The sequence below is a fragment of the Parasteatoda tepidariorum genome, chromosome 5 (assembly GCF_043381705.1).
Source record: "Parasteatoda tepidariorum isolate YZ-2023 chromosome 5, CAS_Ptep_4.0, whole genome shotgun sequence".
NCBI lineage: Eukaryota > Metazoa > Arthropoda > Arachnida > Araneae > Theridiidae > Parasteatoda > Parasteatoda tepidariorum.
The window spans coordinates 78625435-78650902 of NC_092208.1; the positions used below are offsets into that span (position 1 = coordinate 78625435).

At 30.0% G+C, this 25468-nt stretch overlaps 1 protein-coding gene across 3 annotated transcripts in view; it reads right to left on the reverse strand.

Annotated features, from left to right (window-relative positions):
• The window catches only part of LOC107443217 (synaptic vesicle 2-related protein-like), a 30617-nt gene extending 9194 nt beyond the window's left edge, over positions 1 to 21423 (reverse strand). The window contains exons 1-10 of one of the 3 annotated variants that reach the window (XM_043047346.2): positions 21197 to 21423; positions 19290 to 19381; positions 18155 to 18253; positions 16627 to 16698; positions 16403 to 16527; positions 14693 to 14756; positions 12575 to 12703; positions 10120 to 10325; positions 5204 to 5274; positions 907 to 1032 (exon numbers count right to left, since the gene is read on the reverse strand). In XM_043047346.2, coding sequence (XP_042903280.1) covers positions 907 to 1032; positions 5204 to 5274; positions 10120 to 10325; positions 12575 to 12703; positions 14693 to 14756; positions 16403 to 16527; positions 16627 to 16698; positions 18155 to 18253; positions 19290 to 19381; positions 21197 to 21293 — 1081 coding nt within the window. In that variant the 5' untranslated portion in view covers positions 21294 to 21423. Of the gene's footprint in view, positions 1 to 906; positions 1033 to 5203; positions 5275 to 10119; positions 10326 to 12574; positions 12704 to 14692; positions 14757 to 16402; positions 16528 to 16626; positions 16699 to 18154; positions 18254 to 19289; positions 19388 to 21196 lie in introns of all 3 variants that reach the window. The other 2 variants (XM_043047345.2, XM_071180660.1) reach the window with 2 other exon arrangements.
• Between the last annotated feature and the right edge of the window lie 4045 nt (positions 21424 to 25468).

The window sequence follows — 25468 nt, forward strand, 5'->3', positions numbered from 1 at the left end:
TTTTTTTTTTTTTTTTTTTTTTTTTTTTTTTTTTTTTTTTTTTTTTTTTTTTTTTTTTTTTTTTTTTTTTTTTTTTTTTTTTTTTTTTTGCGGGAACTAAAATCCCATGACCTCTTATAGACATTTACCAAGTTTGATGACATTTGGTCGGGTAGTTATATTTTTATAGCCATTTCAAAGTGGAACTTTAATTATAAAGACCCTGTATATTCAGTGCGCATGAAAATAAACGATTGATGCAATGATCTGATATTTAAGTTCCAGGACTCAATCTTAATGATTCGAGGAGGTGACCTCAAATATACCAATTAATTGATTTGGACGATATTTTAAATTTCAAAATCAGAAAGAAAAACATGCTTTCTTTGAATAAACATACCTGTTTTCGATGGATTCGAATTTTTGACCCCCGAATTATACGAGGTAGCCGCAACCTGAGAAATACGGCTCCAATAGTTTGGTCAGGAAAGCGGTCCAAAGTTTGGACCCCTAAATATTAATTATACTGTTACTGAATATTGATCATCTTATGTTATCATTATTTTCGTAACTTTATTTCTCCTGCACCAATTAGTTAACATATTTGGGATCTCCCCTCCGAGCTATTAAGATTGAGTCCTCGAACGTAAAACTCTCATCATTATCATTAAATCAAAAGTTATTTAGAGTGGCCCTTTCTTTATTGCTCACTGTACATTTATTTCTTGTGAAATTCCTTGTATGATAGTGTTACTTGTTTTTAAACTTTGAAAAGAAGAAACATTTACATATCAAAAACTGGAAGTAAATTATTTATATTAATAATAACTTTCCATTTTTCATCGTGAACCATTTATTGATTAATTCAATTCCATATATAGACTTTTGTTCAGCTCTATACGTTATTTAATGATAACAAATACGTACCCGGAAAATCCAAAGCACTTGTCCACATTATCTCAATAAATTCTGTACTTGTTACATTTGGTAAACATTCCACAACTGTATGAACATTGCCCAGAAAGTTTCTCTCAGAATTTGTTATATTCAATTCTAATGGAACAAACCAAAATATTCACAAAGTTAAGCAATGATTTGAAATAATTGGTTACATTTAAGATTCAATACAAAATGCATATTGATTCATCAATTAATATAACACTTCAAATTATTACTCATTATTAGTTTCAATGTTCTTTAAATATATAGGATTACTTTGAAAGATTTTTGTGGATTTAATAAAATCACATAACTGGTCTAACTTTTGGAAAACTTACTTTTTCTTGGTGATTTAAAATAATTGGTTACATTTAAGATTCGATTCAAAATGCATATTGATTCATCATTTAATTAACATAGCACTTTGTTTCAATTATTGCTCATTACTATCTTCTATGTTCTTTGTACTTTGGAGGATTAATTTGAAGGTTGATAATTAGGAGGATTTAATAAAATCACATAGCTGATCTTACTTTTTAAGTAGCCTAAAAATGTCATACTGTCTGCGAATTACTGCGAATTAATTGATTATACAGCGAATTGCATACCAGAACAAACCTCAATTAACCTCTACTTTTCATCAGCTCTAGATTTAAAACACGCATGCGCAATTTTCATTTACCCAACATAGTTTCCGGTCCCATGTTTATTGTACATTTTAATTTTCTTTCGAACTTTATTTCCGCAATGAATTTGTTAGTCAAATTTCTTTATTTAAGTGTATACACAAGCGACAGTATTTTGAATTGAATACCCTTTGTGTGTAAAAATATGGAAAAAAGGACGATAAACCTTTTCAATGATAGATTGTGTCAGAATTGTACAATACGTAGGAAATTCGTAAAGACTTTTAGGTGTTTCACAACATTCTGGTGAAAATGTTTACCGTTACGTTAGAGGAAAAATCTGTAAATTGACTTTAAAAACAAACGCTTAACATCTCTGCTTAAATGAATATCAATGTTTCAAACATTTATTAATCAATTAATTAGTTTTTCCATTATGAGGAAAGACTTCATCTGTCTTACCTTTAGTGTAGTTAAAAGTTAATAAGAAAATTAATTGAGAGTAAAAAGTATTAAATATTTTAATTTTTAAATGTAAACTATCTATAACTATCTAGAAAAATAACAAATAGTATTTCTCATTCCATCAGACAAATGAATCCTCTAAAACAACAGCAACAAAAATTCTGTTTTTACATCAGCCCAGTTTTATTACAGTATCCGAGCGAAAAATTTTGTGAAGCGGGAGCATGAAATTTGTTTCAATGGTGAAATTTTTGTTGTTAAAAAACTTTCATTTCTAATATCAAATTAATTTTAAATTATCTGTATATTTTTAACGCTTATATTCAAAAAACACAAAGAGAACAAAAAAGTACTATGCCTGATCGTGATTTATAAATTGTTTAGGTAAAATTTTATGTTGTGCAAACTATTATCTGATGCTATTTCCATTTCGGACTGGGATTTTATTAGCCATTCGCAAAGACAATCAACGTTTACAATTTAAGAGATTCAACAATAAGAATACTTATTTTTTTTACCTCTATTATAATTTTGAGAACAATGCTTCATAGTAAGATTTTATTTAAACTTAATTTTAAGAAAAATATTTGAAGAACATATTATAAAAATTTGCCTTTAGTATTCGCTAAATGTTCAAATTCCGTTTTTTTTTTCTCTTTAATTTTGAGTTCTAAAATAAATATACATTCCGGACCAAAATCGGTTGAATTATTTTTAAAGTTAGAAAAAAACGAGGCCGTTTTAATCTGTAATATTTATAACAAATGGGACGCCTATTTTTCTTGTCAATGAGACAAAAAAATAAGTACTGCTAATATTAAATTACCGTTTTTCCTTTAGATGAATTAGGATCAAAGGGAGATTACAAGTAGCTTTAAATTTTTGTAAATTTTCAAATCATAGTTATGAAACAGCTATTACCCCTTAAATATCTTTAAAAGGTGTATTTTATTCAAGAAAAATTAATCTTATAACTTTAAATACGATGAAGTAAACAATTTTTCAACAAACAGTTGCAGGCACATTTTTGCAATCATTTTTAAGCATTTAAATCAAAACGAATTTTGTTGTTTCGATGATAAAAAAAAAAATTTTTTTTTTCGAAGGAAATGTCTGTTTTAAATATATTTTCAGATTTTCCGTAAACTTTTATACTTAAAGAAAATGTTGTTGCTACTTATACTCTTTCATTTTGTTTCATAACCATCGTTGATTCTGAGTTTACGGCTACTAATGCTCAACTCCGTATATTTGTAATTTTCAACCCAATTCATAAGACAAGGGAACTCCTGGATCAAGTATTGGGAGAAATTTGCCCTCGTGGAGGACTTTTTGATTGAACTCACCAGCATTTGCGTTGTATGGTGAGGTAAAGCATGAAAGCCTCCGATGGTTAACCTGACGGCAAGGGTACTCTAATCCATGATCCGTCTACCATGGAGGATATTTTACGTCAGCACTGTGGTCGGTGCGAGCCAGGTGTGGAATTCATATTTACTACCTGGGATTCGAAACCAGTTCACCTCATTGGAAGGAAAACGTTCTATTCCCTGAGCCACCACGGCTCTATGTGTCGGTATTGAAGCATTTTGGGCATTATAATAATAAACAACCTTTTTAAAGCTTTCAGGAGAGCTTTTTTTAAGAAATGTTTTTGTTGAAAAACACGAAACTTTCATGATGGCTATAAGATGTTTATGTGAGCTGTGCTATTCCAGAAGTTTGTATGTAGTTATATGATCACGGTTCATGGAATGAAGATCACAGTTTTCTCAGTGGTGCCATCTATTGCCAAGAATACGACTTCAGCCACACATGCCACAACCCGTTTTACAGGAAGAGCCCATTCATACCTCCATTTATCATCCCCAGAGCAACGGGTGGATCTATTCATACATCGTAATTTAAACCTTAACCAGAGTACGATCGATCTCCTATTCAGTATCCCAGAGACATTGTTTTGCTATGGGAACTTGGAGGACTTTGTGACCCCAACGGTTTTAGCTTTCACTGATCACCGCTTAATACACAGGGTTTCTACCAGTCACCATTTAATACACGGATAAAGCGAGATTCGAACTCACGTCTTCACGAACACGAGCCCATTGCCCTACCAATCAGGCTTTCCCTGCCTTTAAAGAAAATTTCATTTCATAGCCAAAAATATATAAATTTTAAAAAAAAACAGCTATTATTTCTTATTCTCAATGTCTCATTTAAATTGAAAATTTGACTGGATTCACAAATTATATACTTTTAGTATTTAACTTACGAGTACGGAGCAAAGTAAATATAGATAAAATTTAATAAATTTAGTGTTTGATTTATCGCATTATGTACCAACCTTCCACACATCACATATTTGTAAAAAAATATATTTAATTACCAACATTCATTTCGGTACAGTTTGATTAGGTAATTAAAAGAAGAATTCACATATTATCATTACAGTAAATCGAAAAAGATGCTTTGGTCTGTGAAAATATAATTACAGATGAGCCTAGATTGCCCGAAGTAATTGGGATCGAAGTAATTGCATTCCTTTAGTCGAAAGAGCGTTTTTATTTATTCTGTGAAACTCGTGTACAGTTGAATTAGGACAGAATATTATTGAAATTTAGAAAAAATAATAATAAAGCGCATGTGTGAAAAAAATATACTTTTGAATTGAATCAGTTAGAGTACCTTTAGATACCTTTGAATCGAATTATTAGTATTCGATTAAAATGTGCTTAGATAATAGGAATTCTACTTTAAAAAAATGGAACCGACTAATTCTAAATTGCATTCAATTGGATCCAAATGTTACTTCGAAATCAAAATGAATCTAAAACACATATCTAGCACATGAAATTATACACAATTCACTGTATAATATTAAGTTATTAAATACATAAATAAAGGCCAATTTCTAGAATTCAATTGTTACTTTATGATCCGTCATTGATGCTTTTACACTGATGAACTCACGAAAATTGTATTAAAAAGTTTATTATATTTAATTAGTTTTATCTTATTAAATTATTAAATCTTATTAATATTAGATTTAATTATCTTTATTTATTTTTGACTGTCAATAATTACAAAAGTATTGTCAAAATAAAATCTTCTGTACTAAACAATTCATAATTCTGTTCACGAAAAATCACTAATCCAACAAAAAAGTGCCAATAAATCCCTTTTCCCTAACTTACGTTCAATTTCTTCATTCATGATAGCAGGAGACATTATAATCAGTCCTGAATACGATACAGCAGTACCCAAACTAGAAATTAAATAAAATACAGACAATCAGTTTGCATGCTTAATAAAATTTAATTAAGCTAACAATTTTACAATTGTTGTTGTGTCATATTGTTACTTACTGTTGTTGCTTGCCAATAACAGTAAGCTTCCTTGAAATCAAGCGAATTTTTGAGGCAGAGGGAACGTTTCTTGTTTTTTCAGTGGTGCCATCTATGACCAGGAATATGACTTCAAATACCCACATGTCAAAGCCAGTTTTACAGAGACGACCCAATCATACTTCATTCATTTTCATCCACAGATCATAATTTTGACATAAACCAGAGAACAATCAATCTCGAATTCAGAATCCCCAGAGGTATTAATTTGTTATGGGAACTTAGAGGACTTTGTGACTCCGACAGATTTAACGTGCACCAGTCACCATTTAATACACTGGGGTTCTTCGGCTGGCAGGATTCAAACTCACGTTCTCACGAACACGAACCCAACTTCCAACCAACCAAGCTGTCCCATCCCTATTTCACACTTTGTTTTTATTAGTAGATCTGGCATTAGTTCTAATTTAAAGAAATATTTTAAATTTCCGTCTCAAAAACGGACATTTATAGGCAGGTTATTAGATCCGCTTGCCTATCTTAGTATATTTATATAAACTTACTCGAACATGGCCATATGGCCAAGCCATTTCTCCATTTTTCAAGACCCTTACTTTTTCATGTCATGACAAGAATGTAAAGTTAAAAGACGAAATTGGCGCCTTGTCTTCCAACAAAAGCATGAATTTCGAAGTGCTCATCGCATAGCGACGATTGTATTACGGAGGAGCTACAATTACAATAATTGAGTCTTTTTTTTTTTAATTTCTAGCTTACATGAATGTATAATGTGCCATATTTCCTTCTATTACAGTCATTTGAATTAACCTTCTACAATTTAATTTCAAAGCGAGAAAAACGCGTTAATCTCAGTTAATCTTGTCCATAGTACAACAGTTCGCTTCTCTTTCTTGTTTCTCTTTGCGAAATTTTGGTTATCTTAACGTAGTTAATAAAATAAATATGTAACGCAAAAAAGTAATTTAATTAATTTAAACCCTCAGCAAAAAGTAATTAGAATTATCATAACAACAAAAAGCACAATTTTTTAAAAACATTTGTGGCTAAAAATTATCATTTTTAAATGTACCAAATTAAGACCTTATAAATTTTTATCCGATTAGCAAAGCTCAAAATGCATGTAATTTCAAAATTTTAATTTTTAAACAAATTTGTTTCATTTTCAAATTTCTTTATTGTGTCATTACCCACGAGTACACATCAGTGTAAAATTTTAAAAAATCTAGTACGCTGTGAATAAGGTTAAAAATCTATCGACGATGTCTTTAACATACATTCCTATTGTTTGATTGAAAACTTCATTCACTTCAAAAATAAACAAATAAGAAATATTTAAAAAATGAACAAATAATTTAAATATTACGTAATTATTTCTAAAAAGAATGAAGTTTTCAATCAAGAAATATCTTACCGCTTCAACTTCTCAGGATTTTATTTAATATGTTTCTGTTATTAGCCCATAAAACCTGAATTTTGTTAGCATACCGTGACGTAAAAAAAGCTCCTATTAAAAAGTTATTATTTTTTACTGAATGAAAAATGTACATCTGGTAACTATTTTCCAAAATGATAAATAACATTTGATTGATGTGAAAACAGTCATTTTTCACATCAGAATAATTCCCATAGAATTCTTACCATTCCCGTGAAGTATGAGTCACGCTGCGTAAAAATGGATTAATTACATTTTAATAACATGCTTTTATTGAATTTCAGTATCTAATGAAATTTAATATTAAAACCACATATTGTCCTGCTCAAATTAATAGTTTTATTTGCTCAAAAACTTTCAATGATGTGTAGATAAGTCATAAATTAACTAAATAAATAGCAAATTAAACTGCAAAAATCATTCTTACCCTATGAAACAAAATAACAATGTGGATTTTAACAAGCTTCTGCGAAAAAGGTAACCAAATCGTCCTCTTTTTTTCCAATCAATGGCTGACTCCAGTACTCCGTTAGGCAAATTCTGTTTGTTTTCTTCCACCATCTCTTCCATAATCACATTGGCAGCTGTGTCTTGATTACTTATAAGCAGATATCGTATACTCTCTGGAAAAAACTACGAACTGTTCAATATAGGATACTAATTTATGAAAATTTATATACACTATAGAAACTATAGAAACTGTGGTGTAAAACCACTCCGAATTTTGTGTGAAACAGCTTAAAAAAATCTATGAAAAAACACTTCATTTTAAGTTAACACCAAATCGAATGCTCATATGTACTTTAAAGAATGTAGTTAAGCCTAAACACCAAAAATGGAAAATGGTTGCACCAAAGAAATGCGTCCCACAGTGGACTGATCCTAAATGCACGGTTCTCAGTAGAACACTCATGTCATCAAAGTCAAGCATCACTGGCTGCAGTCAGTAAGCGGGTGGGTGACTACTTTGACCAGCCTGCGTAGGGACCGAGGATACGCGATATCGTTAAGCTGTTCTACCGTTAAGTGCTCGACTTCGCGCGCAAGTCGTCAGCTACCAAAGCAGGAGAGCCATCCCCTTTGCAGAGGTTCAAAATTCCGATGGCATGCCTTCGGATCATCCTCAAGGACCGTCGCCAATAACCCATATTGTGCAGTTCTAGTGCGACGTAAATGATGCAACTGCCTACCTATGCATAAACCCATTCACACCATTAATGAATTACTTTCGCTTCCAAAAATGCCAATTTTGGATATTGAACTTTGGATTTCGTCACCGCATTCTTTACAACTGAGTACGAAATTACTTGAATTTGTTGTTGTCTTGCACGCTACTTTACATCTACAGAAAATAAAGCCTGCCGTTATAAAATGCATGCATGTTTTTAACTGTGTAATAAGAATAATTATATTTTAATTCATTAAATATCTGCAAATTTTATTGAATAATTTATAATATTTCATTTATGTATACTTCTGTTCTGTTAAGCCTAAGTCAAATTTTTTTTAATGCTCTGTGTCATGAATATGCTTGATTTACAAACAAATTTTAATTTAATAATTATTGTTCGTATACATCATAAATTGGCTGTTCATACTTTAAATTGTATTGTAAAAATAATTTAACTCGTATGCGTTTGAAATCTTACTGTTATTTGAAATTTTAGAATTATTGAACACCGAAAATAGGGCTAAATTCTTTACATTACATGTGGTTTACTGCGGCCACTTTTGGAGTAAAGTATTTGCCCCCATTTTTTTGTGTTAAGATATGCAAAAGTTTTTACGGTGCATGTACTATTTGTATTTATAAACCACAGTAAAAGAAGTTGGAAGTTCCGCTGCCCAGAAGTCGCCAAGACGAGGCGATTATTCTGCCACAGATCACGCTGTGTAAAGCTCCCCATTTTATTTCTCACTTTGACCAGAAAAAGTGATTATTACTAATTTTGACCGATAAATATTAATAATAACCGGATTACCACCTTAACCGTAACACATAAAGAGACACACCCATGTCTCAATGCTATATAAACCATTTACTCACATTGTCCAAACTTCATTGGTTATTATTAATAATAACCGGTTAAAGTGCATAATTTTCTATGTTTCTCACTTTGACCAGAAGTCTTATTAGAATTTGTTATTAATATTGACCTGTTGTTATTAATAATAACCGGATTTATTACTTTAACCGTAAAATAAACATATTATTGACGATATCTAAAGTGTATCAACGTTAGTGTTTTTTCGGAAGCGAAAATAACTATTGTATAGTGTAAATGTGAAGTGAGTTTGATGCAATTTTTTTCCACTTTAAATGTAAGAATTTTTATCACTGATACATTGTACAAAAATATCATAGGTATTGACGCGTAATAATGAATCTAATATATTCTACTGTCGATACACTTTTCCTCGACTTTTGATCATTATCGACACGTGGATGTCCAAGCCAGAGGCTGAACTTTATCATTTCACCATTACCATTTAATCAATCGCCGTAATAACGTGGTTGTTGGCATCTAGTTGTTTATGCTTATTTACATTGAAATAAAATTTATTCCAATANTTATTTAAAAAATAAAAAAAATGTTTAAATATTACGTAATTATTTCTGAAGAGAATGAAGTTTTCAATCAAGTAATATCTTATCGCTTCAGTTTGTTATTAACCCATTAAAACCTGAATTTTTTTATATTCCGTGACGTAAAAAAAGCTCCTATTAAAAAGTTATTATTTTTTAACTTAATGTATACAAGTGATTATTTTTTAACTAAATGTAAAATGTGCATCTGGTAGCTATTTTCCAGAATAATAAATAACATTTGATTGATGTGTAAACAGTCATTTTTCACATCAGAATAATTCCCATAGAATTCTTACCATTCCCCGTTAAGTATGAGTCACGCTGCGTAAAAATGGGTTAATTACATTTTAATAACATGCTTTTATTGAATTTCAGTACCTAATGAAATTTAATAAAAGCTTAAAGTAGAAATTAAATAATTACTTCACCGAAATATTTTCATGTACTATTACCTGTCTAAATGTAAAATACCATTGATTTATAGACATGCAGTGAAACAGTTCAAAAAAATTTATAATACCACATATTTCCGTTTCAAAATTTACACTTCCGAGTTCTCAACACTTATAAAAAATATTTCGATTCGCCACTGAATTTAGAAATTATTTTTAATGGTCCTGCTCAAATTAATAGTTTAATTTGCTTAAAAACTTTCAATGATGTGTAGATAAGTCGTAAATTAATTAAATAAATAGCAAATTAAACTACAAAAATCGTTCTTACCCAATGAAACAAAATAACAATGTAGATTTTAACAAGCTTCTGCGGAAAAGGTAACCAAATCGTCCTCTTTTTTTCCAATCAATGGCTGACTCCAGCACTCCATTAGGCAGATTCTGTTTGTTTTCTTCCACCATCTCTTCCATAATCACATTGGCAGCTGTGTCTTGATTACTTATAAGCAGATATCGTATACTCTCTGGAAAAAACTACGAACTGTTCAATATAGGATACTAATTTATGAAAATTCATATACACCATAGAAACTGTGGTGTAACACCACTCCGAATTTCGTGTGAAACAGCTTAAAAAAATCTTTGAAGAAGCACTTCATTTTAAGTTAACACCAAATCGAATATTCATATGTACTTTGAAGCGTGTAGTTAAGCCTAAACACAAAAAATGGCAGGACTTGCACCAAAGAAATGAGTCCCACGGTGGACTGATCCTTAAGACACGATTCCCTGCTGAACACTCATGTCATCAAAGTCAAGCATCACTGGCTGCAGTCAGTAAGTGGGTGGGTGACTCTTTGATCAGCCTGATCAGCGGCCGAGGATACGCGATATCGTTAAACTGTTAAGTGCATGACTTCGCGCGCAGGTCGTCGGCTACCAAAGCAGGAGAGCCATTCCCTTTGCAGAGGTTCAGAATTCCGATGACATGCCTTCGGATCATCCTCAAGGATATTTCCCAGACCGTCGCCAATAACCCATTGTGCAGCTCTAGTGCGACGTAAATGCTGTAACTACGTACCTACTAAAGAAATACATATACCCATTCACACCTTTAATGAATTACTTTCGCTTCCAAAAATGCCAATTTTGGATATTGAACTTTGGATTTTGTCAGCGCATTCCTTACAACTGAGTACGAAATGACGTGAATTTGTTGTTGTCTTGCACGCTGCTTTACATCTACAGAAAATAAAGCCTGCCGTTATAAAATGTATGCATGTTTTTAATTGTGTTATATGAATAATTATATTTTAATTCATTAAATATCTGTAAATTGTATTATATAATTTTATAATATTTCATTTATATATACTTCTGCTCTGTTAAGCTTAAGTCGAATTTGTTTTAATGTTCTGTATCATGAATATATTTGATTTGCAAACAAATTTTAATTAAATAATCATTGTGTGTATACATCCTAAATTGGCTGCTCATACTTTAAATTGTATTGTAAAAATAACTTAGCTCGTATGCTTTTCAAATCTTATTGTTATTTAAAATTTTAGAATTATTGAACACCGAAAATGGGGCCATATTCTTTACATTACAGGTGGCTTACTACGGCCACTTTTGGAGTAAAGTAGTTACCCCCATTTTTTGTGTTAAGATTTACACAAAAATTTTACGGTATATGTACTATTAGAGTAAAAGAAGTTGGAAGTTCCGCTGCCCAGAAGTCGCTAAGACATGGCGATTATTCTGCCATAGATCACGCTATGTAAAGCTCCCCTTTTAATTTCTCACTTTGACCAGAAAAAGTGATTATTATTAATTTTGACTGGTAAATATTAATAATAACCGGATTACCACCTTAACCGTATCACATAAAGAGGCACACCCATGTCTCAATGCTATATAAACCATTTAATCACATTGTCCAAACCTCATTGGTTATTATTAATAATAACCGGTTAAAGTGAATAATTTTCAATATTTCTCCCTTTGATCAGAAGAAGCTGTTGTTATTAATATTGACCAGTTACTATTAATAATAACCGGATTAATTACTTTAACCGTAAATTAAACATATTATTGGCGATATCTAAAGTGTATCAACGTTAGTGTTTTCGGAAGCGAAAATAACTATTGTATAGTGTGAATGTGAGTGAATTCAATGCAATTTTTTTCCACTTTAAAAGTATTTAGATTTAACTACACCCATTATATTGTATATAAAAACTCTATTTGATGTTAACTTGAAATGGTGAAATAAGGCAGTTCAGCCAGAGGCTGAACTGTATCATTTCACCATTATAATTTAAACAATTGCCGTAATAAAGTGGTTGTTGGCATCTAGTTGTTTATGTTAATTTACATTGAAATGAAATTTATTCCAATAGATTGCTTCTAGTAACTGATTGATCCTTGATGAATTTTCAGTAGATAGATAAGAAAAGTGAAGTTTAGATATCTGCTTTGTTTTCTGTAATTTTTGCTACCTATAACCTCAGAACAAACCTTATGACAAGCTATTCTCAGCTGGCACTATCATGAATTTTTACTCGAGAATTTAGTGCTCCACAGCACTTTACTGAATGATGTAATAATTGCTATCGGAGCTGTTACGTCATTCGAGGTACATACATGTTGATGTCAAAGATATTTATTTTTCCTTTATATTGCGAAGACACAAACTTGACTTTGCTTTTTTTAACTTCGTATTTTTCTTTTAAAGAAATCAATTAAAACAATAATAAACCCTGGATGGGAGTAACTCTTACTTTCATCAAGAGCATTGTTATGCAAGCTGGTAAAGAAGAAATAGCAACAAATGTCCTCCAGTTCTGGGGTGGTTCCGAGGCCGAATACAACAAAGCTATCATACCGATTATTCCGACTGCCCAGAACACCTGAGATAAAATGAAGAAAAAAATGACGAAATTAACAAATTTGAAATAAAAATCTCGTCTTCAAATTCTGCACAATGATGATGCCGTAACAAGAGCTGTAATCGTATCATGAACATGATGCTCCACAATACAACCAACATTAGAAATATATAGCGTCAATCTGACCCAAACTATCATTGAAAATGTTTATTGCGCAAACTGAGAATACATTTTTTAGCTCAACCTCAAGAGTTACCTCGTAATCGCATACCAGAACAAACCTCAATTAACCTCAGCTACTTTTCGTCTGCTCTAGATTTAAATCACGCATGCGTAATTTTCATTTACTCAACATAGTTTCAGATCCCATGTTTATTCTTTATTTTAATCCTCTTTCATACTTTATTTCCACAATGAATTTGTTGGACAAATTTCTTTATTTAAGTGTATACACAAGCGACAGTATTCTGAATTGAATACTCTTTGTATGTAAAAATATGGGGAAAAGGACTATAAACCTTTTCAATGATAGATAGTGTCAGAATTGTACAATACTTAGGAAATTCGTAAAGACTTTTTGGTGTTTCACAACATTCTGGTGAAAATGTTTATCGTTAAGTTAGAGGAAAAATCTGTAAATTGATTTTAAAAACAAGCGCTATTGTTTATGGTTACTAAATGAATTCTATTATACACGGTAATGGTAAGAAATCTGGTTCTGATAAGTTCTACAAAAAGAGTGCCAAATTTATTTTTGCGTAAGCTTAAATTAGAAATTTAAGCTCATTTTTGTCATTCTAATATATTGCTTTAAATAAATTCTGTTATTATTAACTGACAATCAGAATTAAAAAAATCACAGAAGATTAAACTACAGTTAAATAGATTAGTCTAAAGCAATTGATGCTGCTGCTTTTTTTGTAAAAAACAAAAGAATTTTTTTAAAGCAAACTTTATCATCAATATCAATAAATCAGTGGTTTTGAAACGTGCAAGTCTTCAATTTGGGTCTAATGAAAATGACTTCATCACAAAACAACAAATTCAGTTCGGTTTGACTTTGTATTTTGTGCTATATTCCGTTGCAAGTTAAGAAAAGACCATTGCGGTATAGGATTTAAGTAATCATCCACGACTACATGTAGCTTCGTTTTATTTAACTATCAAATTATATAATTATGCTTTCAAAACAATATAAAAACCTTTAATAGTTAACTCCTCAGACAGAAATTTAATTCGTACTATCTTTTACGATATACATCATAGAATTATTGAAAACGGGTTAAGGTTTCATAGTCTTACTAGAATCCTAGATTTGGCGACTTTCGATAAATAAGGAAAACATTGTTCTTCAAAAAGAAACAACTATATGACGCTGCAAGAACATTGGATTTCATTGAACCACTAAAAATAGCACTTCTTATGCTGGCATGTCTTTAACAAATCGAATGCGTCATAAAGAATTTTTACTTTTGTTTCGCTGTGGAACAAAATTGTCTGCAAAAAACAATACTTATTATTCTTTGATCAGTTTCTTAAAATGCCAACAGAAAGGTGTATATTTCTTACGATTTTTAGATACAATTTTGTTAATTCTTATTACTTTCTAATTTTTAATATTCAATAAGTTTTGTTTTCCCCGTTTCACATGATTTTAGAGAGAAAGCAAAAAAAAAAAAAAANAAAAAAAAAAAAAAGGTTGTGCAACGTCGTTTCAAAAGTTGGCGTTGTTGATATTCGTTCGCGTTGGGAACTTGGCATCCATTTAGCCTGCACTCATGCACTTAGATGGAAACAGGCTCTCTCCATATGGATAATGATTTTTTTCTTAACTTGCAACAGAGTATAGTGCATGATCATAATATTTGAATCAGATTTAATTTTCTGATAACAGTATGAATAATGTTTTGGTTACTCAAAACAATAAATATATCTATATATATTAAATTTAACAAAGAAATGGATTTAGTTAGTTTAAAAGTTCATTGAGTTTTGCATAAAATCACTTACAGACAGAATAAATACAGCCCGACCTCTCTTACCACCTGGAGTAAATTCACTTACAAGCACCAGCCTACAATACAAGGAAAAATTAATTATAAAATCGTTTAATTCACATTCAATAAATATTCATTACGTGCACACTTATTACATAATTGGAAGTATGTGAACTTCTTTAAATTTCCATAATTGTCCACGTTTTCCATATTATAAAAAATAAGCATTATACACTTGTTGTTTCTGTATTGACAATGCAAAAATATTTCTAATGCTCCCTGATTAGTATGTAGTAGAGATTCGTCCTGTTCATTATTTTTCTGTAAAATTTGTAAACAGAATGATTGATCACTGGGATAATTTAAGTATGATTAAATTTTTTGAAATAAATTGCAAGATACGAAATGAAGAATTATTTAAAATCTTATTTTGTAAAAATAATTTAATAAATTTTTTTTCTATATGCAGATTTTACAATAGTTTTGACGACAATTCTAACGACTTTGATATTTTTAATATGATTTTAACTATTTTTAAACAATTATGTCTAAATGTTTTAGTTTTGCAATTTTCTTTTTTTTTTCCTTATTGTACACCACTATAACTGGTTTTTTATCTGTAATTCGTGTTTAAATTATAAAACTAAAAAAAATTGTATAAAGAATAACAATAATAAAATAAATATAAGACAGATGCCTACGTTGTAACAACTAATTGTTAATTAATTTTTTTCGTGTCTCGAATCTGAAATAGTGGCTATTTTTAAAACATTTTTAATAGTTTTTTTCCCACTTAGCTGCACCATCTGTTGACGAACTTGATAACTACCAGTGATTTTTAGTGATAATAAATTAAATTTTTTCCTTAACAGTATATATAACATATTTATTCATTTTTTCATATTTCATTGTTTCTTTTGTTTCAATTCCTTTTGGATTTTCAGCTGCTTAGCACTTTTTACAACTGGAAGTATTATCTTTAATTGCTTTAAATATTTTGAATTTTTTCTTTAGCAGTACTCAGAGATCTTTACATGTCTTTATTTTTTCGTTTCCCTTAAATTAATTTTTAAAATTGCTGGTCATTTTTTGTATACCATTAAAAATGTAGTTGCGATAGGCTGACTTTAAAAACCGCCATTTCTAGTTTGCGAAGATAAAAACTTATTTCAGCAATACTCACTAAAGCCTGTGCAAATCTGAGTTTTAAAAAAAATAAGCTCGAAAACCGCAATTACATTTTCGCTAAAAAAATTTTGCTACTCATATACAATAATCTTTGATGTGTAATTGCTATTTAATTTAAATTAAAGTAATCAATTCATCATTTACAGCTAATTTATTTATGAATAAGTAAAGAAAAGGAAAATTTCCGTATCGCAATCTGTGGCAAAATAATCACTATGTCTTGGCACCTTCCGGGCAGTGGCCCGCGAGAAACTGGGAAAAAGTCTCAGAAGAGTACAACCTAAACGAGAGAAAAATATACTGCAGTGTTTGCATACTATTAAGTTGCATCAAACTGAACAAATTCAATTTTTAAAAAATTTCCTACGTTCCTTCACTTTAAGATATTTAATTATGATTATACATACTAGCCATTTCAAACTAAATAGGAACTTCAACAATATCAGTTCTAACAAAAGCAAAGCAGTACTATACGTGTTTTTTTTCTTTCCCCAAACTGCACAGAATTAAATATCTAAACTCTACTTTAACTCACGCCTGTGGAAGACCTCCTGCAGCAAACGCACACACCATTCGGAATATGACGTACCACGTGTAGCTTGGCAAACCTGAAGACACAGCTCCAAATACAAAGAAGAATATCAGAGTCGATGACAGTGCCTTTTTTTCATGAAAAAAAAAAACAATGCAACATTTCAATTTGAATAAAGCTTTTGTTTTATCATATCAATTATTTGAAGCAGAAAAATTAACACTTACAGCTCGCCTACCGTATCTGTCGGACCAGATGCCGTATAAAATGCATCCAAGAGCTGATGACAACTGTGAACCCTTTAAAGATTTAAAAAATGTCTTTATATAGAATATAAATAGAATGAATAAATAGATAATGAATATGATAAAGACGATGTAAAAATGCATTTATTAAAAAAATTGAAGGCGATTAAAATCTATTTTCATCAAATTTCAGAATTAGTTCCTTAGTTCATAACCATATGATAACGATAAAACCCATAAAATAGCGTTTTCTACTTTTTGTAAAACTATTTCAATTAAAATAATTAAACGACCATCTGTTGATTTTGCCCTAGAACAACGCCATGTTGTTGTTAGAAACAGTGATCATTTTAAAAACATAAAATTTTTATTAATCAACAGCGTAATCTGTTGACGATCTTTGTTGTAATTTTAGAACTTGATGAAAAATATCCTGTTTCCTAACCAGGAAGCATCAAGTCATACATTTCTATCTTCTACCGTTTCTCTTTAATTGAGTTTTCAAATCGTTGGTCATTTTTCGGACATCCAAGATGAACAGTACGCAATTTACAATGTCTTATAATGAAATATTTGAATTATTTTAGAACCTCAATTACTTATATAATTACTAGTGTTGAACTTTATATAATTCTTTTGGCAAAATCTTTTGCACCCTTGCCTCTTAGTTAAACACCACAGACAAAATATATTTTATCCTAACATTGCTAAGGTAAATATTACTAGGATAAAATGTTCGTAATTGAATATAGTAAAAAAAAAATACGCAATATGGCACGATTAAAAGGCGACCATTGATGCCAATCTAAGAACTACTAGCTGTCATTCGAAAAGACAATTGTTAAAATTGACTCGATAGTTATAGCTAAACTTGACTAGTTAGTTATAGCTAAAATTGACTAGTTGGTTATAACTAAAATTTCCCAGTTAGTAATAACTAGCAAACTTTTCAAATTTTTAACTCAAGCATTTTTCTTAAATTCTATCAATTTTAATTTTTAACTATTAATTTCTGAAATGTATCCCACACAGTTAGAATAAGTAAAAAATCTTTCGTGATTTTCGCTGAAGTGAAGTTTCGACTTAAATCCTTTTGATCCTAATTAATATTTCTCTCCGAAAAATTTTGGAATTTATATACACGTTCATGCTCAAAATACAATTCTAAAGATTGGCCAAAACAGCTTGTTTAGTTCGCTTATTTCGTTCCTTTTTATCCATTCAAATGCCTAAAAGAATTGGTTAAAGAAAAACATTTTCAAATGAAAAAAGTTATATGATTTTTAAATGAGACTTTGACTGATAGGAAACATTAACAACAAAGGACGTGGATATTATTGTACAAAAATCAACTCAAATCATTAACAAATATTATGCTTATAAAAAACTTTGTACAGCTATTTCTAAAAGAGTTCAATTATATAAAATCTTGCCATTATAATAAATGTTTAAAAAAAACTATGATAAATTATCTTAAAATCAGTGAAGTTAATAATTTGGCCCTATTTACCGTCACTATAACAGCAGCCTGCCATCTTTCCAATTTCCAATCGCATGAAAGTAAAGGTCCAATAAAACTTACAAGGACTTCATCAACACCTCTAGCCATCTGGATTTAAAAATAAATAACGTTACATTTTGATGTAAACTCATATTCCATCAAACTGCAAACAAAATGTAAATCAAAATGAAATAATAGTTTTTCATTCAAAATTATATTAACCTAGAACAATAATTAACCATGTTATTTATCAAGGGGAGTCTGCCGACAGTCTAACACTTAAATGCCAATATTCTGACTTCCCATTTTTATAAAATAACTGAGCAGTCGGCATTTTTACGTGAAATATTATAAAATTTTTGTCAGGAATCCATCGTTTCTAGAGATGACGGATATATCTTGAAATAGCGATGTTTTTAATTATCTCGATAGTGACAAAGATCACGCTAGATCGTTAATATAATAAATATCGATACACGATAACTGTCGAAAAATATTGAGAGATATGAATATCGACGCATGTTAAATGGTAATCGTAATACAAAAGATAATAATCGACACTCGATAAAAACCGGAAAATATCGACACTCGATAAAAACCGAAAAATATCGACACTCGATAAATATTGACCATATCGTGATCCAATGAGTAAAAACACAAAAACCATTTACCAATCTTCTTTAACTCTTAATTTATTTGTGCAATTTATAATTACTTGGCCATTTTTAAATTACTCAAAGAGTCAAAGAAAAATGCATCTTTTTTTTCCTCCATTTGAGCGAGAAAACATTGTCCAATATAAAAAATATGTAAATTAGTTACAATTAAAGTATCGCGATATATCGTAAGAAATCAATATTTTCTTTTGGTATAACACAATATTAAATATACTGATATCGCCAAACAATCGCCAATTCCATGTGTATTCGTAGAGCTTTGTTATTATTTTATTTTGATTCGACATTCAGTTGGACTAATGTATGCCAATTATACATTAGTGTAAAAACATATATTAAACTTACTATATTGACCTTCAAATTTCATTCACTTAAAATTATTTAAAATGATTTTTTTACTAATATCTTCTCTAATCATCTAAGATAAGAGTATAAATTATTGAGGATTATGAAAAGTTTTGCCTTACCCATATGAAACCCGTAAACACTATCAATTTAGCTTGAAAAACTCCTAAATAACCTGATCCATTTATGGCCTCTTCCGCTGTAAAAATTTCATCTGAAACTAAAAATGTGTTACGTAATTATAATAAGTAAACCAAATGACTACATAATCTAAAAACATGTTGAAAAATCGATTAAAGAAACACACTTTAAGAAATTTACGAAACAATTAAACTCAATATGTCTCATATTTGCCTAATATGTTTTTCTGGATTTCCACCTAACAATTATCTGATATTATTAATAAACAGTGGAGTTAGCAGAGATAAATTCAGAAAAGGAAAGACACTCATAAAAATTAATAGCTGCAGAATCATAACAAATTGACAGATAAAGAGAAGGGAATTGTAAAATGTTAAGTTTATTTATTTACTTTTATGAAATTTTAAAGGAAAAGAAAGATTTTTTTCACATCAAAAAGTTTTTTTTTTCCTTTTTCTATAGCGATAAAAAGTTTAAAGTATATTTTTTTCGCATTAGTGATAAATTATCCTAGTGTCTATCATTGTTACAATTTAAATACATTTGATTCAAAACTTGATTATCAAAAACAAAAATCATGATTTCCCGACAGCAATTAAACAAAGTTATCACAAATTCTGAACTTTCGTATTCAAAACTAACATTTACTTTATTCTTTTAAGCTAAATACCTTAAATTTTGATTTATATTTTCGAATTCTTTTTTTATTTTCTAATACCCTTCAAAAAGGAAATTATTCGAATTTACATGAACGAAATAGCTCTATTTTTAAAGTAACTAAATAATATTTTCAAATATTTTCATTTAAATCAGTGAAATGTGTTCGATATGATGCTTAGTTACAAAATTTGAAAGTTTAAATTTATAAGCTTGATACTTATTCGCAATCCAGGGATCGTAAAAATCTTTTTCTATATTTATGCTTGTATATCAGACACTAATTACCACAATACCAGTTGTACCTATTTCATATATAATTAAGCATCATTAAAAACACCAGTAAGGCAAAAGTTTTACAATTAAAGCATAAGTAAGGCTAATTTTTACGACCATCCCCGAAACCTAATCAAAGTATCGCATTTTTTAAACATTTTTTTATTGTTTTAAAATATTTATAGATATAAAATTTGATATTTGTAAAACTTGAAATTTGTCATTTCAATGAATTAAATGAAACGAAAAATATTAATTTTTTCTATTTCTTAAATTAAAACATAATTGAGTTCGTATAATTTTCCAGAGGTTAACACAATTGGCGTAGAGAATCACTTTTCTGTCAGAGCACCCAAATAATTTAACAAGGCCCAAACTTTTTACTCCTAGCAATTTTTTGTGACCTAATCAAAAAGGATGTTCTCTAAAATTTTCAGAAGAGTTCCTTTAAGTATTTATTTCATACTTCAGAGCAATTTACAGTTTCAATTTCGAAGTCTGTATTAGAGTTATTCCATCTTTTACGAATGTCGTACGTGCGGACTTTATTTGTAATTAAGGAAAAAAAAGTGGGGAAAAATTCAAGCAGTTCCAGCAATTTTTGTTCAAATAACTCTTGGGGTCATTTATGCTTACCCCTATTTATATTGACTTTTAGTATTTTAAAATTTAAAAAAAAATTTATAAATTCGAGTTACGGGCATAACATATTATTACGCTGTCCATATCACATAGTTTTTAATTTTTGAACCTATGAAAGTTCGAAAAAGTAAAAGCTACTGCAAATGACATTAATTTTAGCAAAAATTATTAAAATTGCTTAATATTTTTTAACTAATTCATTCACTTTTAAACTCTGCAAATATTAAGTACTTAAATAGTGAAATTTCTCTTTAGTTACTTGACAATATACTAATCATCAATTAGTACTTTGAGTTTTTAAAAAAAAACATACCTTCTATATGATTACTTGAATCCCTACTTTCAATGCAGAGTACACTTCGATCCGTTGAAAATGAGAGGTTTTTAATTTTCTTACCTTGCTTCGCCATTTTGAAATCATAACTCTAATTAGAGCTAAACATCCTCCATCGTTTACTTTCTTTTTATGAGACTGACATTTATCTTACAAGCCAAATCCCAATATTAAAACGCTTAGAATAAACATCCCGAATTCGTCACGACTCTTTACGTATACTGTTCATTGTTTCCAAGCGATGAAATCAAAATTGGCTATTCTTTTTTGGAAACACGATTTATAGAATTACAATATCAAGCGATGCCACTGTGAAGTCAAAATTCTTTTGTCTGCTTTAAGCTCATATTTATGAAAACCTGCATATTATCTTGAAAGTTTCGACCAGCTTCGAAATCTTCATGACTTCAATTTTTCCGTTATATTTATTTCACGTGCAAGAAATGTCATTTTCACAAAATACAGAAAAAAATTAAGTCCATTGTTACCTATACAATATACAATTTGTATAAATTTATATTCATAGTAACTATATAAATGCAATTTCTGTTTCAAATTGAAATTTATCATTAAATATATAATACTGTATTGACAATATTAACGATTTTAATGTTGAAATTAAAATACTGATAACGATTAAGCATTGAAATTTATAATGATCTTTTCAACGCTTAATTTAATGTAACTTGTAACTATTCTTTTTACCCCTTCTGGATATTGTACTGAGTTACATTATTAGGAGTTAAATAAATTAAATTATTGAGCTTTTGGAAAAATTATGCAAGTTCAAACATCTACGTTTGCCTTACGTCAAAATGATGAATTATTTATTCATGCATTAAGGCTATCTATTAGCCTTCTATTTTATTAATATTAACTGCAACTTGTAGATGGTTAATTGGGTACTTGTAACTCTAGAAGAAAAATAAGGGATTAGGCCAAAACCATGTGATCTAAAGCAGATTTAATTGGATGCCATTAAGCGACGTCATACGCTTTTGTCGAACCTGATTGGCTTCTGAATTGACAAATGATTTTATTTCGATGACGTAGCTTCCAAGTATCCAATCGCACAAACAAATTGATTTTACAGTCTCATCTTTCTGGTGAATTTTTTTTCGTGTTTATCTCATGGAATTTTAGACATCACATTAAATAAATGAGTTAAATAAATGATTTGTTACGCGATGCAAAACCATACAGGATCAAAAGTTTATGTTTGCTTTGAGTTACAATAATGAATTAGTTATTCATAAGATAATGCTATTAATCAGCCTTTTATCATATAAAAAGCAATTGTAGCCTACAGAACGCTAATTGAACTTTAGAATTTATTCCTATTTATTTATTCTATATTCTTATTTTTCTTGTGTAGTGTATCCATTTTCGAGAGCATCACGCTTGCATCAAAAAGTTTCAGGTTTAGTCAAATAAAAACGGACTACGTAACGCAACATTTGACTATACAAATACCATTTAATTTATAAGAAATTAGAAGACTCCGCCATCTGTTTGCTCCTATTAATCCCCCTACACTCACAAACCCCCAATAATAGCTTCGTATTCATCATTAAAGTCCATATTTTTTCACGAAAACGAAGAGCGTTTTGTTAATAAATTATATAACTATGCGTATTAACGTTTTACTATTGAAATAAACGATTACCTAGATAAAAAAATATTCTGTCCTTGATGATTACTTTTAAAGTACAGATGATTATTAACTTTGAAACTTGCTTACAAAAACGGCACAATTTTATTAGCAAGTTATTATTACAATATTATTATTATTATTATATATTAATTACAAAGATTTCTTTCCTTTAAACTTTTAAACACAAAAAGTCTTAGTTTCCGATTTTGAAATATCTTTTTTCAAAGTGGTATTTTATATTTTTATTATTAGAAACTTTATTTTCATAAGCATTTTAATATAGTAAGATCAGCTTGTATTACTGGTGCTTATTTCTGCCAAAATAGGCACTGGGAAACTAGGCACTTTTTTCCTTTGGATAAGGCTTTGAAAATGCCACTTTAATCGAAAAGGACAATAAAAATAATTAACATTATGGTGTTAAAGAATACTCTAAAGAGAAGTGTTGACAACTTTTATTTTAAATAAAATATGTGTTCTAAGCGTTACAATGAAATTGAATCACAGCATATTTATATTTTCTTTTATCTTTGCAAGTAATTCAAGGTATACCAGATCTCAACGGATTGACGAAGGAGACAAAAATAGAGCTATAGCAGTGGACCTAATTGCAGCAAACTGTCTAGGTGAAGCTGGATGGTCTCTCAGAGGCATGTCGACCAGGTATCGTTCATTACATGCACACTTCACCTTTCGGTGTCCTCTAACGCTTTCTGTCGGTCAACTGATCCAAAACTCTCATCACTGTAATGCTGCATATGAACTTTTGTACAATTGGGAAATGATCCTTCGTGAAAGCCAATGATACACCAATCTCTGTAGGTTTTTGAAATTTAAACGTCTTACATTGAAAGAGATTTTGTTTTGCTGTATTTAACATTTAGCACAAGCAGATAACCATAGCCTATTTTCAACGTCTCACGATGGACTTCTATTTGTCGAAGCATGAGTTTATATTGCGAAAAATACGTCATTTTTGTTGAACAGTTGGCGTATTTAACATCAAAAACTCTTATTGCTTTTTCGTGGATAATTTAATGCCTCTGAACAAATTTCTAAAGAAACGTCTAAGGCTATACTTTTTTGACTTCTTTTTTATGTTCGGATTATCTTGCCGTATTTCATATCCACTTTCTTCCACTTCATCACAAATGTTGCTGCAAAAACAATTGAATACATTGCATTAAAAAATCATCTTTCCGAAGGATTTTAATATAAATTGTAAAAACTGTGGTGTAATACCTATTCGAATTTGGTGTTCAAAAATGCTAAACATTGAGCAGATGATTACTTTAAATCAAGTTAATACCATATCGAGCGTATATACACATTTTAAAGGGTGTAGTTAAATCCTAACACCAATAATTAATGAAATTTACACCAAGCTAAGAAGATTTTAACTCCCTTTCATGGTTGGGAACAGGGGCGAAGGATTTTATATTGTTTCCTGTCGTTTTTAAGTGATCATGGGGCCTTCCTAGTCGAGTGGTATCGCCCGCCAAACGCTCTGTTAAGCGTGGAGGTGGCGGGTTCGAATCCCGCTGTAACCCTAGATGTATTCTTTTTGATGTCCTTCTCTATATTGTGCTATCTGTTCTTCTACTTGACAAAGGTTTATAAGCCTTAATTGAGCACATAAGCCTGCAAATCTATGTCGTATATCAATAAATCAAATCAAATTAAGTGATCATAAATTTTGGTGGGGGAAAAAAGGAAAATTGAAATTTTTTTGTGCGTTTAAACTGGTATAATCAATGACAGAATACTCGAGCTATACATAATGAGTGAGTTTACTTAATTACCGACATTATTTTCGAAGATATGAACTCTTTTAATTTTCGATCTATGGCATCGAAGCCTAAAATTAGGCTTAGCTATCTACACCAGTGTCTATGGGGCAGCAAGTTCCAATAATATGGTCAATTATTATTTGTCAAGTAATTCCAATATTCTTGTCGGATTGAGTTGACAAATTGTTCATAACTTATTTAAAACCAAGTTTCAATCTTCTTTATTGATAATCAACAGCATTGGATTTGGTCGGCAGCTAAATTCAATGTTTATGTTGGATTAATTAATCATGCAAACAGCTAAATTAGACACGTATGTTTTTAGTCTACAGAAATTTGTCAATTATATTAAATAATTTTATAATATTTAACTTCCATTCACTTAGGTTTTGTTAATCCAAGCTTGAATTCATATTAACATTTTCTCTGTGCTGTGAGTTTGATTAATTAACAAACTTATTTTATTTTATGAATCAGTGTCTATATACATCCTAAATAAATGATTCCTACTTTATATTGTACTATAAAAATAACATTACTAACTCTTAAGAGTATCATATCTTACAGTAAATAAAAAATTTACTGTAACTGTATAACAAAAATGGTGGCTGCTACTTTACACCAAGTACTGTGAAAGAACGTTTTTGTTGCTTCACTACGCCTGGAACTATCATGACTATTGATGTAGGAGTTATTAGTGTAGTGCAGAGGTCGCCAAAGTGGTCTATATAGACCCCCAGGGGTCTATTTAACAGAAGCGGGGGTCGATCTGAGGCAGGAGGGCGAATGGGGGTCGATCCGAATCGG